Genomic DNA, 16,482 nt, shown 5'->3' with positions numbered 1-16,482 from the left:
CAGACTGGGCTAGGCACTCCTTCTTTGTGTTTCCTGAGCCCTGTATTTTCCTGTGGCAGCATTTGCTAATTTACTAATAGCATTGGCCATTAGAATGGGTCTTATCCTTCCTTGGGTCCCTGTGGTCTAACATAGTGAATGGCACTGGACAGCACATGAGAAGCAGTGACACAGATCCTGGTGGCATTGTTGAGGACACCAGAAAGCCCCCTTGTAGGGTTCTGGAGCACAGTTAGGACTGGAGAGGAGATGTGAAAGTCATTAGTGGTGAGTGGTAGCTGGAGCAGGATGAGAGGGAGCAGGATGAGAGGGAATGTTGGAGAAGAAGGCGAAGGGGTACTCCCTGGGCAGCAGAGGCTTCTAGAAATTAGCCATGGAGTTAAGAAACCAGGAGACCCTTGGAGCCAGGGTTTTGATTGGATAATCATTTATTTATGTCACTTGCCCCGGAAGGGTCAGGTAAGATGAGGATTGAAGACAGGCCATGGAGTTTGGCAGTTAGGGCATCTTCACTCACCTCAGTGAGTAGTTCAGCACAGCCAAGAAGTGGAAGCCAGATTGGAGTTAATTGGGAAGGTTTTGGAAGTTGAGGCAGCGTGGTCTGGAATCCAGTAGCTCAGTGGTCAAAGTGTCTCATGCCTGGTAGCCAAGGCGAGGAATACAGCAGGCTGTGGCTAGGCACTGGGCACTCTGAGGAACGGTCACTGCGTTTGGGACTCACAGCCCAGCAGGAGAAAGCACAGCCTTTCAAGAAGCAGCTGGAGGGCTTCAAGGGGCTTTTCATCAGGGATGGAAGATTCCAGCACAGATTTGCATGATTTATATGTACTCTGAAAACCTTAAAAAAAGAATTTGAATAACCCACCAATTCTCCTGGTTATATGCCCAACAAAACATAGACATATATTCTCAAAAAACATGTTCATAGTCACATGATTCTCTTTTTTTTTTTGAGATGGAGTCTTGCTCTGTCTCCAGGCTGAAGTGCAGTGGCGTGATCTTGGCTCACTGCAACCTCTGCCTCCTGGGTTTAAGTGATTCTCCTGCCTCAGCCTCCCGAGTAGCTGGGACTACAGGCGCGCCACCAGGTCCAGCTAATTTTTGTACTTTTAGTACAGTCGGGGTTTCACCATGTTGGCCAGGATGGTCTCGATCTCTTGACCTCATGATCTGCCTGCCTCGGCCTCCCAAAGTGCTGGGATTTCAGGCGTGAGTCACCATGCCGGGCCAGTTGCATGATTCTTAAGAGTCGGAAACTGCAATCTACTCAAATATTTATCATGACTACAAAGGATTATAAATTCTGGTATGTTCACACAATGGAAAACCATGCAGCTGTAAGAATGAATGATCTATATAGCTCTAATCAGTAATATGGATAATTTCACAAACATCTGAAAAGCCAGACACAAAAGGGTACAGACTACATGGTTCTATTTGTACAAACTATAAAACGATGCAAAGCGAATCTAGGCTGTTAGAAGGCAGGAGAGTTGTTACCCATTGCGGGAGGTGGTAAGTGGAATGGAGCAAGAGGTGGTTTTGGAGATGCTGGTAAAGTTATCTTGCTTGGTCTGAGAGCATTGCTTGATTGTTTTAACTATTTTGAACAGTACGAAAATAGAGGACCCTATACCCCAATACTCATCCCAAAGATTTTGACTGTCTTCTGTAACCATTTTTTTCTTTTGCATCTACCTCAAGTCTGACTAGAGAACTCATTGCATTTGTAAGTAATATTGTTCCATTCATTCATTCATTAACGCCGTGTAGACTTTACCACCCTCATCTTCTCCAACTCCCTCCCTCAAGTGGGCGAGTTGGCAGGAGAATGGAGATTGGTAACATTAAAATGGAGCATATGAACTGCTTTGAGCTGCAGAGTTCTTTCCTATCAGGTAACCTGTTTCCCATTGACTGTCAACTTAAAAGTCAGAGTTGGCGGGGCATGGTGGCTCACGCCTGTAATTCCAGCACTTTGGGAGGCCAAGGCAGGTGGATCACCTGAGGTCAGGAGTTCGTGACCAGCCTGGCCAACATGGTTAAACCCTGTCTCTACTAAAATTACAAAAAAAAAAAAATTAGCCGGGCATGCTGGCCCACGCCTGTAATCCCAGCTACTCAGGAGGCTGAGGCAGGAGAGTCGCTTGAACCTGGGAGGTGGAGGTTGCAGTGAGCCGAGATCACGCCATTGCACTGCAGCCTGGGCAACAAGAGTGAAACTCCATCTCAAAATAAAAGTAAATAAAAGAGTCATAAATAATGATGGGTTTTGGAAGCCATGATTAAAGCCACAAATCAAAGAGGAATTTCCGTGTCTGCATGGCATAGAAAGGATGGCTGCTCATGAATTAGGCTGGTCTTTCCAGCCAGCCCATTGCATAGTGCTAGTAATAACCATCAGTAGCCCTCAAAGATTTGCAATATAAAACATTATGCATTGGATGGATCTGCTCATATGAGAGCTAATAAATCAGTGTGGGTCTTGTTAGAGAATGACGTTTATATAGGGAAAGTTTGCTTGCACAACTTGCCGTTTGAATTTAGTTAAGTTAACAAGGACCTGAGGTGTGCGGGGGTCACTTCCCACCAAAAGCTGGTGAAGAATCAAGAGTGTTCTTTATTTGTTAGATGGATCAAGCTTGTCTAGTCTCGCTATTAGAAATAGTCCCAATTCAGGAATCTGCATTAGTACTTACAAGCCTGTTAGTGAGAAGAGCAAAACTACTTTAAATAACACATTACGGGAGTGGTGTATTCTAGTTCCCCCCAAATCACCTAAGGCCTTGCAAAGATTTAGTTATTTATTGAAAAGTGGCTAATGTGACCCTCTAAAAAATTAATTTTTATTGATATAAGTTCTACATGAATACATTATATATTCTAAGTACAAATTTTGCAAATAAGGCTTAAACTTCTTGGCCACCATCAACCAATCTTCTAATATTTTGAGTCAAACGTGGACATAGTGGACCACGTCTGTCATGTTCCTTGTTCAGTGTCCCCTAGTGGTATGTCAGAAACAGAATATTGGATTGTATGGATAATTGGTCTGGCTTAGGGTGGCATATATCATGTAGAGTTATAATGATAGGGTGACATGTTGAATGGAGAATCATAAATACTGGGAATGGCTGGAGAGCAGACTCTGAGTGAAAATGCTTGCCTGGGGTAGACACGCCATAACATTCTACCTCCAGCTCCCGCTCTGCTTATGTTTGGGCCAATAAAGGGATCTCATTAGGTATGTTTTATTGTGTTTATTTTTTTCCCCTTTTTCCACTTAAAGCTGATTATGGTGTGGCTACTCAGGGCTTGGTGGCTTTGTGTGAAATGGCTCAGTGTCCCTGAACCACTTGAAGGTGGCAGACGGTGTACCTTGCTGTGCTTGCCCCTTCATCTGGAATGTTCTTTTTCCCTTTCCCAGATTCTCACTCTCTTCCCACCTGGCGGATTTCTGTTCAACCTTTAAGGCCCAAATCACATACCACCTGTGTTCTAGGGAAGGTGTCTGCCATCTCTTCACTCTCTTCCAAGTGGAGCTGTGTCCCTCCTGTTTGTCTGTGCTTGTGTCCCATGGTGCTTGCTACCATGGCATTGTGGGTGGTGATGTATATGATGATCTTTTTTCCCGTGGGGCTTATGGTGTCCAGGGACCACTACTCTGTTGAATTAGGTTTGCTGTTGTTGCCTGCTGTCCATGAGGGAGGAGGGGATGTTCAAGGTCAGTCTGCTGTCAGCATGCTTTCTGTTTCTGTATTGATCTTCCAATCCTTTTTTTTTTTTTTGCTGTAAAATGACCTGTAAAGTTTCTTTTCTGTTTATTAGATTGTATCTGCTATAGTCGAACCTGCAATGCACATTCACCTAATGTTATGCTTAACATATTAATTCATACGTGGCCTGCTTTAGGACAGATTGGTGTCTGGTGAAAAACTGACACACAGGTGAGGAATCAGGAGTCCGTGGTGTGTTTCACTACAGCATCCTCATCTGATTTCCTTTATGCCCCAACATACGTTAAGTGATAGAGATACTGTCAGGGTTTGATAACCCTTGAGTAACTAGTTAACATAGAGAAGGGTAAATCCTTTTTTCTCAATGTTGTAGTTTCCAGAAATATTTTTCTCTGGTGGGCCTCTTAGTCAGAGAAGAGTTCCTTTTTTTTTTTTAAATGTAGTCACCTAACTTCAGGGGCAAGGGATAATAAACCCTGTTATTCTTTGCAAAGTGGTCAGGACCTTCCTGAAGAGGAACTGATGTTGTTTTAGGTTGTGCAAGCTCAGAACCACCCTGGCCAACTTAGCAGTGGCTAGAAATGTAAATTCTAGACAATTATTATTATTATTTTTGAGACAGGGTCTCACTCTGTCTCCCAGGCTGGAAAGCAGTGGCACAATCAGCTCACTGCAGCCTCGACCTCCCAGGCTCAAGCGATCCTCCCACCTCAGCCTCCCTGATAGTTGAGGCTATCTGTAGAGGTGAGCTGTCTGTGTCTTAGCTATTGAAGTGGATGGTAGAGGTAAGCTGTCTATTTCCTAGCGTTTGAAGTGGTTTGGATGGTAGAGGTGAGCTGTCTATGTCTTAGCTATTAAGGTGGATTTTTAAACTGTATATCTCCCTGGAGGGCCAGGAGCAGTCACAGCTGCTGACTGCGGTGTAACAGAGCTGCAGGGGTGTTGGACACACAGTTCAAGGTGGCTCGTGTGTGCAGAGCCAGGGGATGGGGGCTGAGCATACGGGACGGTAGGAGAGGCCACTGACCCCTGTGCATCACCATGGCCCTTCTCCAAGCCCTTTTCCTACTGTGCATTGCTAGCTTATATATTAATCATTTTTGTTAAAGAGTCAGTAGTGTCCTGTGTCAACTTTCAGTAAACCTAGAAATTTAGAAAGTGGCAGAAACATAGAAAACAGCTGCTGCTTAAAAGCTTATTATAGTGTAGATGACAAATGAAGTCAAAACATGATCAATACTGGTTTATTTCGTATTTTACACTGGGCCAAGACAACTTGAAGTTATTATTAGAAACTGTTTTGTTCAGAAAGCTTTGTTTTTCTGCATCATGCGAAGCTTTCATAAATGGAGTTAGTAGCTTTTTTGTTTTTCAAATGTAAACAAAAGTGAAATTTGAACTAGGAATTATTTATGTGCTACTTCATATTTCATTTCTAACTTGAAAGCTTAAGATTCCTGATCTTTATGTGTGGTCTGGACTTGTTGGGTTCCAGAGTAATTGTCTGTAATATTGCCTTGTAGACCGTAGCCCCTTGTTTCTATCAGCATTTGCCAGACAACATGCCAACTTAGCAATGGCTAGAAATGTTAATTCTTTTTTTTTTGAGAGAATCTTGTTCTGTTGCCCAGGCTGGAGTGCAGTGGCATGATCTTGGTTCAAGCAATTCTCCTGCCTCAGCCTCCTGAGTAGCTGGCATTACAAGCGTGTACCACCATATCTGGCTAATTTGTATTTTTAGTAGAGACGAGGTTTCACCATGTTGGCCAGGCTGGTCTCGAACTCCTGACCTCAAGTAATCCACCTGCCTCGGCCTACCAAAGTGCTGGGATTACAGGTGTGAGCCACCGTACCTGTCCTTAGAAATGTAAATTCTAGAAAATTATTATTTTTTTGAGAGAGGGTCTTACCCTATCTCCAAGGCTGGAGTGCAGTGGCACAGTCATAGCTCACTGCAGCCTTGACCTTCCAGGCTCAGGTGATCCTCCAATCTTAGCCTCCCCGCTAGCTGAGACTACAAGTGCACACCAACATGCCCTGCTAATTTTTTCTACTTTTTGTTGAGATGGGGTCTTCTTACGTCGTCCAGGCTGGTCTCAAGCATCCTTCTACCTTGGCCTTCTAAAGTGCTGAGATTATAGGCATGAGCCACCACACTGGCCTCTAGAACATTCTTTCTGGGAGAAAGGATCATTTTATGTGCTAATCTCATTGTTAAGGGACACAGCAAACTAGCTTGGTGGATCTTTACCATGCATGCATTCTTTCATTCGGCAACTTTTATTGAATGCTTGAGGTGGCCTAGACGTATCAATGAGTCAATCAAAGATTCTTACCCTAAGGGTAGGAGTGGGAGGAGTGGACACAGCTGACAAGCAGTAAACCCAGGAAGTAAATGTTTTGTGTGTTCAAAGGCAGGGGGTTCTCTGGAAAAACAGGAAAGTAGATCAAGATAAGGGGGCTATAGATGGGGGACTTGGAATTTTAAAATAAGGTGGTCAGGGAAGACCTCACTGAGAGGATGATGAATGAGCAAAGATTTTTAAGAGGAGAAGGAATTCTTTGTAGAGGGATCAGCCAGTGAAAAGGCCCTCTGCCGAGGGACTGAGCGTCTGGGAAATAGCCACAAGGCCTGTGGCTGGAGGCAGAGAAGGAGAGAAGTGAGAGATGAGGCGAAGAAGTAAGGGTGGGCCAGATCTTTTCCACTGACCGGACAACCTGTAGGTGACACTGCCTGGCCTGTCTTTCTCTTTTACAGTGTTTCTTAACTGGGGTGATTTTTGCCTTGCTTCCCCCCACCCCCAGGGGACATCAGACGATGGCTGGAGATGGTTTTGATCATCACAACCTGGGGAGGGAGTGCTCTGGCAAGTAGTGGGTAGAGGCCAGGCATGTTGCTAAACTTTCCACAGTACACAGCCCACAAAACAAAGTATAATCTGGCCCGGAATGTCAATAGTGCTGAGGTTGAGGAATCCTGCTCTGTTATCTTTATATAGTTCATCAGTTGTTGATTGATTTAGTTTGTCTTTTAAGATTTAATAAAGAAAAAAACCGTAAAAACGTCATGGGAAAAGGTTATTCATCACGTTACCTGGTTAGAATGCCTTCACAATTGACATTGAAGCGAATGCTGGCATTTTCATTCACTTTGAGGAAAGGAGAGCCAAATCTTGCTTCCATGTATATTTTAGGAAGCCCTGGTGCATTGAAGGATTACTTTAAAAAAAAAAATACACCATTCACAGGTAAATAGTAATAATCTTACTGATAATCTTATTAATTGGGACTCAAGTAGGATTTCCTAATTTTGAGGAAGTCTAGACTGTTGATCCACACCAGGGAAAATGTTTGCATATGTGGGGAAAGAAATGATTGTCAGTACTTGGAATGAAAAGTACTATTCTTTACATATGAGTATGATGGTATTAGTAGAAATATTTTCCTTGGATTTTGCTAATCCAGTATTTTTTAGACATCAGTCATTTGTGTGCCACTTTTTTCTATTTTTATTTTAATAATACCACCTGGATTTTTCTTCATATGAAATAACTTCTTTTATTTAAACACATTTTAGAAAACTTTCATCAGTTGCTCTAAATGAAACTTAACCAAAATATAAAACAGAAATAAAATAACATTAAGTTCTATATATATAGACACAGTGCCTGCAAAAGATTCTGAGCTGAGACCTGCTTTATATTAAAAGGAAGATTACCAGTCTTAGGGAAGTGTTCAAGACATGCCTGGACAAAAGGAATTTCCTTGATTTAATTGGAAAATGAAGAAGAGAATAACTGTCCCACTGTGTGATTTGATGACATTCAGTGTGTCACACTTGAAGATATGCTGTCTCAAGCTGTCTGCACTCTGTGGCCGGGTGACCAGGCTGTGCACTTGCAGCATGGCTGGCTGGGCTCAAAGCTGTGCCTGGTAGTATAGAAACAACCAGTGAGAGAATGGAGGCGGGATCTCGTTGGCTGTGATTGGCCACCATTGGCCTATTAATGCAGAACTCTCCCAGGGTGGTAGCAGCTAGACAACCTGGTTCTTTGTTCTTTATAGGACTAAAATTGTAATACCATTGCTTAAAACAGAAATCCCTGTTATTTAGACTTATTATTTCTGATGAATTTTAAACATCTTTCCTCTCTCTGCCCTTCCTTATATACTTAACAAGAATTACCAAAATTTGTTCTACTAAATTCATTAATAAGATGATTGAATACTTTTGATTAATTCGTGTACATTATATTGACTGTGCAAATTCATTAATTTTACTTGAACAGTTACGTTTTTGACCGTTTTTTTATTTGAGACTGAGATACCTCATTTTGTAAGCAGAAGCAAATTAGTTAATGTCTTTGGCTGCCTTCTACTCACATTGTGGGTACACCTACAGGTGGTTTTAGGCTAGGTGCTGCATCTCAGGTTTGGTTTTGTGAAAGCTGGATCTTCTCAGCTTTCTCAGGGGCTGATAGGCTTTCATGAATTGAATCCTGGTAATCAAAGTCTTGGGAGAGTGATTTCTATAGAAACCAGTGTTTATTAAGTGTCTGTACTATGTGCCAGGCATTATATCACATGGTCCCAGTGTTTAAAGGACCTCCAGGTCTAGCTCTAGAGATAGAAACAGTCTACTTAGAAGCCAGGTCTGGGCTGGGCACGGTGGCTCATGCCTGTAATCCCAGCACTTTGGGAGGCCGAGGTGGGTGGATCACCTGAGGCTGGGAGTTCGAGACCAACCTGACCAACATGGAGAAACCCCGTCTCTACTAAAAATACAAAATTAGCCGGGCATGGTGGTGCATACCTGTAATCTCAGCTACTTGGGAGGCTGAAGCAGGACAATCTTTTGAACCCATGAGGTGGAGGTTGCAGTGAGCCGAGATCACACCATTGCACTCCAGCCTGAGCAACAAGAGCAAAACTCTGTCTCAAAAAAAAAAAAAAAAAAAGAGAAACCAGGTCTGGTGGTGTGCGCCTGTAGTCCTAGCTACTTGGGAGGCTGAAGCAGGAGGATCTCAGGAGTTCAAATGTAGCCTGGGCAACATAGCAAGACCCTGTCTCTACAAAAATAAACAAAAAACAGAAAGAAAGAAACAGTCTACTTAGAGTTAATATTGTACCACTTTATGTAAAATGTTGAAGCCTGATAACTGCATAGTTCCATTTACTGCTCCTGCTTTATGTTATAGTTTAAAATATATAGAACCTCTATATATGTTATAAATTCCACAGCACAAGGTTTTAATTTTTGCTTTAAACTATCATATGCATTTTTAAGTTAAGAAGAATAATAGTTTTTAAATATTTACTGTTTCTAATGCTCTTGATTCCTTTTGAAGATACAGGTTTCCAAATGGTATCATTCCACTTCAGCCTACAGAACATCTTTTAATATTTCTTGTAGTCCACGTTGGCTGGCTGTGTAAAAAGGGTGTGTTAGAAGCACATTTTTAGCATTTTTTTTTTGATTGGACAATGTCAGATTCCTGGAGGATATTTTCACTGGATGTCAAGTTCTAGATTGCTAGTTTTGTCTCTCAGTCCTTTAAAGATGTGGTTTCGTCTCTACTAAAAATGCAAAAAAATTAGCCAGGTGTGGTGGCAGATGCCTGTAGTCCCAGCTACTTGGGAGGCTGAGGCAGGAGAATGGCGTGAACCTGGGAGGTGGAGCTTGCAGTGAGCCGAGATCGTGCCACTGCACTCCAGCCTGGGCGACAGAGCGAGACTCTGTCTCAAAAAAAAAAAAAAAAAAAAAAAAAAAAAAATGTGGTTTCACTCTCTTCTGCCTCTACTGTTTCTGGTCAAGAGTCAGTGGTCACTCAAGCCATGACTCTATGTGTATGATACTTGTTTTCTCTGCTGCTGTCCGGATGATCATGTTTGGTTACTAGCAGTTTGACTCTAATGTACCTAGATGCAATTTTCTATGTATTTATCCTCTTGGCATTCACTAAGATCCTTGGTTCTGGAAATTTACGTCTTTCACCAAATTTGTGGAATTTTTGGTCATTATTTTGTCATCTTCATTCTTCTGTTAAGTCCACTCACTCAATGAATTTTTCAATTTTAGATAATTGTTTTAGTTCTCAAATTTTTATCTGGTGCCTTTTTATATTAATGTTTCTTTGCTGAGGCTCCTTCTCATTCATGGCATATTTTCCTTTCCATCCATAAGCATTATTGTAATAGTTGCTTTAAAGTCCTTGTCTGTAATTCCAGCATTTGAGTCCTCTCAGAGTCACTCTGTTTTGATTTTTTTTTTCTTTCAACTAGTTCAGGTTTTCTCATTTTCTTCATATGTTGAGTAATTTTGGAGTATAACCTGGATATTGTGAATGTTACATGTTGTAGAACCTCTGGATTCTGCTATATGCCTCCAAAGAGCATTGATTCTTTTTGTTTCTTTTGTTTTATTTTACTAGGCACTTAAATTGACTGGGGTCAGACTGTTAACTCATCACCCCTAGAGTGGATAATATTCCAAATCTTGGTTCAATTCTTTTAGCCTTAGCTGTACTGATTGGCATTTGTCACACGAATGCTTGGTTTAGGGCTCAAGCCAGGGTTTGGGCAGAGTTTAATACAGAGGCTTCCTCTGTTTGACTCTTTCCTTTCTGGGATTCCTCCTCTTTGCCCTTCCCCACACTCTCTAGTGTCTGTGGTTGCCCTGAACTCTGGAGATACAAACATAAGCAATATTAGTAATAAAATCGGCTAATGATTTAATGATAGTAATAATTCTGACTCTGCCACTCTATGAGTAGCAATTTTCTTAACTTCTCTGAGCTGCTTTTTTGTTTTCTAATTTTTTTTGAGACAGGGTCTCACTCTATCGTCCAGGCTGGAATGCCATGCTGTGATCATAGTTCACTGCAGCCTCGACCTCTTGGGCTCAAATGATCCTCCCTTCTCAGCCTCCTGAGTAGTTGGGACCACGGGCACATACCATCACAACCACTGAGTTTTTATATTTTTCTTAGAGGCAAAGTCTCACTTTCTTCCCCAGGCTGATCCCCAGCTTCTGGGCCCAAGCGATCCTCCCACCTCAGCCTCCCAGAGTGCTGGGATTACAGGCGTGAGCCACTTTACCTGGTCTGTTTTTTATTTTTTTTAATGGGATTAATATGGTTTTTTATCAAGATTTAACAAACTACTGCTACTACACAGAAAGCTCTTAGCACAGTTTCTGGTTTATAGGGGTAACCAAGAAGAGTAAATTATTATTCATTATTTTATGGCTTATACATAGCTTTTATTTCCTTGTTGATAGTGTAGTTTTATATAGTTAATGTGGTAGGATCATTAATATTCTCCAGTAACATCTATTCTTTGGTGGAGCTAATTGCTAAGTTCGTTAGTTGTCTGACTAAACACAGTTTTTTGAAGAGTGTCTGGGTATTTTCTGTTATTTTAAAACACCATGTTCTTAACCCATAAAGTACACAGTGGTCCTCAGAAGATCTTTTGAAACCCCTGATCCTATATGAAAAGTATCGAATGTATATGACTGTAGATATCTTCAGGTTCCAAAACTGTCTGTTACCCCAAAGCTTGGGAACTACTGCTTTAAACTTAATGTTTTCAAGTCCATTCGAGCCTGGGCCTGCAAATGCTATATAACTCTCTGTGGGATCGAGGCTGCCTGTTCCTTCTGGACTCTGAAGTGCATTGAGAATAGTTCGTATGCAGTGACTCTGGTCATTGGGCTTGGCTGTGACTCAGTGTGGACCTGTTCATCCAAGGCAGCTATTGTGCAGAGAAATGGCATATTTGATTATGTCATACATATTTTTTCTGTAACTGTGTAATTCTTTATTAAAATTCTCTGAGTAGCTATTATACAGTGTAAATTTTTAATAAGCTCATATTATTAGCCTAAAATAATTAGTTGAGGAAAAATGTGGTTCATGTTCAAAGAAAATAAGTACCTAGGCACAAACTTGTCATCTCTAGATTGAACTCTTTTCCATTACTGCCTGCATTGACTTTGGGTTTTCTACCTGCCTGGTAGGACTCCTCTACTTTTTCACATCAGTGCCATCACCAACTGTCTAGTTTTCAGGGCGAGAGGTAGGAGGGATGCATTTCCACCTCTAGAGCAGGTGCCGATTAATCTTTCTGGAACTAACTATTGAGGCTGTTATTTTGCCAAAATTAGCCTCAGGGAAGTCCTCAGCAGCCTGTTTCTTTATCTTTATTTTCCTAGGTTAGCAATGGAAAGGCTAGGTGGGGGAGTGGGAGAAGGGAGGGCTCTGCCAGGTGTGTTTCTCTTTACTGGGCACAAACTCTGCGAGGCTGTCTTTGAAATAGCAAGAGTCCTCTTGATAATTAGCTCTCAACTCCAGGTAGTTCCCTGCCTGCCTTATCCTTTCAGTGATGGCCTCTTTTCTAGCAGGAATGGGAGGAGAAGATGACTGCTTAATAGAAAAAGTTGGTCATATCAGGGATTCTTAAAAAAAGATGGTTATATTTCTTTTTTTTTTCTTTTTGAGGTGAAGTCTTGCTCTGTCGCCCAGGCTGGAGTACAGTGGCGTGATCTCGCCTCACTGCAACCTCCACCTCCCAGGTTCAAGCTATTCTCTGCCTCAGCCTCCCGAGTAGCTGGGATTGCAGGCATGTACCACCACGCCTGGGTAATTTTTGTATTTTAGTAGAGACGGGATTTCACCATGTTGGCCTGGCTGGTCTTGAACTCCTGGCCTTAAGAGATCCACCCACCTCAGCCTCCCAAAGTGCTGGGATTGCAGGCATGAGCCACCGCACCTGGCCAAGATGGCTACGTTTCTAAAACTTCTAATTTTAATCAAAGAATGGATATTCATAGGCTGACCGTGTGATCTGAGCCAAGGCCTTGCCTTGCTTGGCACATGGACCCTTTCCCTTCATCCATAGATCACATGTAGGCCTTGTCTACATTTCCAGGTTCAGTCAGTGTCTTATGTGGAGTGAGAAGACTTGTATGTCAGGCAATGCAAATGTAAGCCCTTGTCATTTTTTACAGTGTGTTTACAGTATTTTCCGCTTGTTTTATCTACTCCTAATTTGACAGCTATATTTTAATAACTCATTTTTATTGAATTTTTCTGAAGAATTCAAACTAACGTTCAGAAATAACAGCACAGGACCTGACTGTTAGTAAGCAGGTAACTCCTGTTGGGAATAGCTGCGCATGAGCCTCCTTCTGGTTAGGGCAAACTGGGTGAGTGACTGAGGGAAAGTTGCCTAACTTCTTTAGGTATTGGTTTGCTCATCGGTAAAACAAGGATAAAAATCTTACTTGGTTGAGTTGGTGTGGGAATTGAATCACATGTGAAAGCTACTTCCCTGTCCCTGGCCTATTATAAGAGCTCAAAAAATGTAGCCATTATTTTTATTATTATCATCATCCCAACAACTCCCCTTACCACTGTTATTCCTAGAGAGTAGCCTCTTTGCTATGAGTGTTCATTGCCTTGGGATTAGTCAGTGTGTTTTATAGAGTGGATGGAAAGATTAAGTTAATTCAGTGGTTGGTGTTTTGTTGGAGAGCATACTTGGTAAAATGCATAGTCTTAAAGTAAATGTACTCATTATGTGTTTAATAATGTTCCAGGGGCACATAGTAGGTGCTCATTAAACACATAATGAGTACATTCACTTTAAGACTATGCATTTTACCAAGCCTATGTGCTAGGCTTGGAGAATCCAACAGTAACTGGACATAGTTCTGCCCTCAGGAGCGTTTATTGTGTAAGGACTTCCTGCAGATAAACAGTGAACTTCCTGTTGCAGGAGGCTGGCTCAGGTCGCCATCACCAGGGGCACTTGAGGTGTGAGGAGAGTGGGAAGGCAAGCCATTCTAAAGAGGCTGCACCCTAGCTGAGACCTTAAGTCTAAATGGGAGAGAGTAGATAGGGAACAGCATCTTCTGAACACTGTGGGGGATGTGAAACATGGGAGTAAGTAAAGGGAGGTGAACAATGTCGAGGTCAGCCAGGTCCTGCAGGTCTTCCCATGCATGGTCCCAGTTACTCCAGCATCCTGATGGCACAAGGGAGGGGTCTCATCCCACCCTCAAGATGAGAACACGGAAGTGTGGACAGGTGACGTGACGAACTCTGGCCACACAACAGTGAGTAGTAGTTGTGGGATTCATCCCATTCCAGGTGTGTTTGGCTCCAGAGCCCATGAATTCAGCTACCCACTGCACAGGAGGGAAAAGAGCAGGTTTAAAGAGGAAGAGGGGCTAGGCATGGTGGCTCATGCCTGTAATCCCAGCACTTTGGGAGGCCGAGGCAGGTGGATCACCTGAGGTCTGGAGTTCAAGACCAGCCTGGCCAACGTGATGAAATTCTGTCTCTACTAAAAATACAAAAAATTAGCTGGGTGTGATGGCGCATGCCTGTAATCCCAGCTACTCGAGGAGGCTCAGGCAGGAGAATCACTTGAACCAGGGAGGCGGAGGTTGCAGTGAGCTGAGATTGGGCCACTGCACTCCAGCCTGTGCAGCAAAGTGAGACTCTGTCTCAGGAAAAAGAAAAAAGAAAAAAAGAGGAAGAGGAAGGATGATAATTGGCTCATTTTTGGCCAGAATGAGTTGGAGGAACTTGTTGGATACCTGTGTGGAGAGGTGTGGTTGGGTGTTGTGGGGCCACAGATATGGATGGATAGGAATGTGTGTCATGGCATCTTTGACGCTACATGAGTGCGTTTAGAACAGACCGGATGTGGGGTGGACTTTCTGTCAGAGTCTTGCTAACAAGTAAGGCCAAACTGATTTGTTTTTCCTTCAACTGCTTTAACCTGTTTGCACAGCCCTGCGTGGTGAGCAGGGCTTCTTAAACAGCAGGGCTTTCTTAGAGGTGAACATCTGCTCACTTGCTGAGTTCTCCAGTAGAGGACTGGTTCCTTTCACTCACGCATTAGACAGACTGCACTAAAAGAAAGGCGTCCGGCTCTTCTTTGTTACTCTGGTACCTGTTATTTTCTTTTGGGGTTCTTCAACTGACCATTTCATTTTGGGTGAATTCTCAACGTTGCGATTCTTAGAGACTTCAGCTGTGAAGGTAGAACACATGCCACAAGGCCATGTCTTTGCCCAAGTGTGACTTGTCACAGTTGATGCACACTTTTGAGCATGGGATCCCCCCCTCCACTCTTCCTTTTTAGATGGATTTGAAGACTATGGTACAGATTGCGACAACATGAGAGTAACGGCCTTTTTGGACATTCCAGGCCAGGATAACCTGCCTCCACTCACTCGCCTGGAGAAGTATGCTTTCAGCGAGAACACCTTCAACCGGTAAGCCCAACCAGGCCTGTGTATGTTGACAACTCTGTTGTGTGCTTTAAGCTGACACTTGGGGCCACTCCTCTGTGACAGCTTTGAGGAGACTTCATGGATGATGAGGTAGGTTGGATACAGATTGTCACCAGGATGCTGGGCTTCTGTCTGAATGGTACCATCTTATTAGGCTTTTTCATTATTTTTGTTATTGTTTTGCTGACCACCTGGTAAGCCAGGAAGGAAATGGTGATGAATTTCATGGTGTTTAAGTGATTAGGATTGCTAACTGGGTTTCTTTCACATATGCAGTACTCAGAAAAATCATGCATTCCTTAATTGAGAAGCACCAAGAAGCATCAGTTGAAAGCATTGTCTGCCCGCTTTGTATTTTGACTGCGCTGTGTATCAGGGACTTCGGTGGCAATGTGTCATGCCATGCTCCGTTGTCACCGTGTACGGTGTTGGCAGGGTTCGACTCCAGGCCCACCTTGGCTCAGTAGATGACCTTGATTCTTAATATCCTGAAGAAAGCAGAAATTAAGGCTTCCCTTTCCATTTACGTGCTACCCAAACTTCTGTGAATCTGAAAGCATTCTCCCCTCCTTTCTCAGCAGACAGTCTCTCTCCTCCTGTTCTGCCCTTTGATGGGCCCTCCGTCCCTGATCCCTCGCCCCCCTCAGTTTTGCCTTCTGTCGTCTGTGTCTCCTCTCCTGTTACAGGTGCATATTCACCCCACTTGCAACCCTGACTTGTCTTGTTCTAAACTATCCTCTGAGCTTCCCTACTTCCTTCCCCATGTAGTCCCTAATACACCACCTGCCAAGACTTGATGGTACTTACATAGCCTCTTTCCTTACCTTCATTGGCTCTTGCTTTTAAAAATTACATTCTGGCTGGGCGCGGTAGCTCATGCCTGTAATCCCAGCACTTTGGGAGGCCAAGGTGGGTTGATCACGAGGTCAGGAGATCGAGACCATCCTGGCTAACATGGTGAAACCCTGTCTCTACTAAAAATACAAGAAATTAGCCGGGTGTGGTCGTGGGCGCCCATAGTCCCAGCTACTCGGGAGGCTGGGGCAGGAGAATGGCATGAACCCGGGAGGCGGAGCTTGCAGTGAGCCAAGATCACGCCACTGCACTCCAGCCTGGGTGACAGAGTGAGACTCCGTCTCAAAAAAAAAAAAAAAAAAAAAAAATTACATTCTATAAAAAAAAAAGGAAAAGATAAAATGAAAATTACATTCTATGCCAAATATAGGCTAAGCCCTTTCATCTATTAAATCATAGAAAGCTCACAAGGATGTTATGGATGGATCCATTTAATGTTGCAGGATGAGTCCATTGTTATTCTCCTTTTATGCTAGGGAATGATGATAGCCTGAATGGTGTCTTTTTTCTTTTTTGTCTTTCTAGTTTTGGCATCTAGCTACCGCCAAATAATGTAATTTAATTTTATTGTTTCTGGACTTT

General features: G+C 42.9%; 1 protein-coding gene across 7 annotated transcripts in view; it reads left to right on the top strand.

The window, feature by feature from the left end:
* Window positions 1-16,482, top strand: part of LOC101126302 (serine/threonine-protein phosphatase 4 regulatory subunit 1-like) — an 82,228-nt gene that overhangs the window by 8,307 nt on the left and 57,439 nt on the right. For 5 of the 7 annotated variants that reach the window (XR_010132310.1, XM_063702373.1, XM_019017510.4 and 2 more), the window contains exon 3: window positions 14,895-15,027. The exons of 1 other annotated variant lie outside the window; for it this stretch is intronic. Coding sequence is in view for 4 of the 6 variants with exons in the window: in XM_063702373.1 (XP_063558443.1) it covers window positions 14,895-15,027 (133 nt within the window). In the remaining 2 variants the exon portion in view is untranslated. Of the gene's footprint in view, window positions 1-14,894; window positions 15,028-16,482 lie in introns of those variants that run through there. One more of the 7 variants, XM_055372849.2, reaches the window with a different exon arrangement.

The sequence above is a fragment of the Gorilla gorilla genome, chromosome 21, assembly GCF_029281585.2.
Source record: "Gorilla gorilla gorilla isolate KB3781 chromosome 21, NHGRI_mGorGor1-v2.1_pri, whole genome shotgun sequence".
Taxonomy (NCBI): domain Eukaryota; kingdom Metazoa; phylum Chordata; class Mammalia; order Primates; family Hominidae; genus Gorilla; species Gorilla gorilla.
Note: the sequence above shows the minus strand (reverse complement) of the source record. Positions and strands in the feature narration are given on the sequence as shown.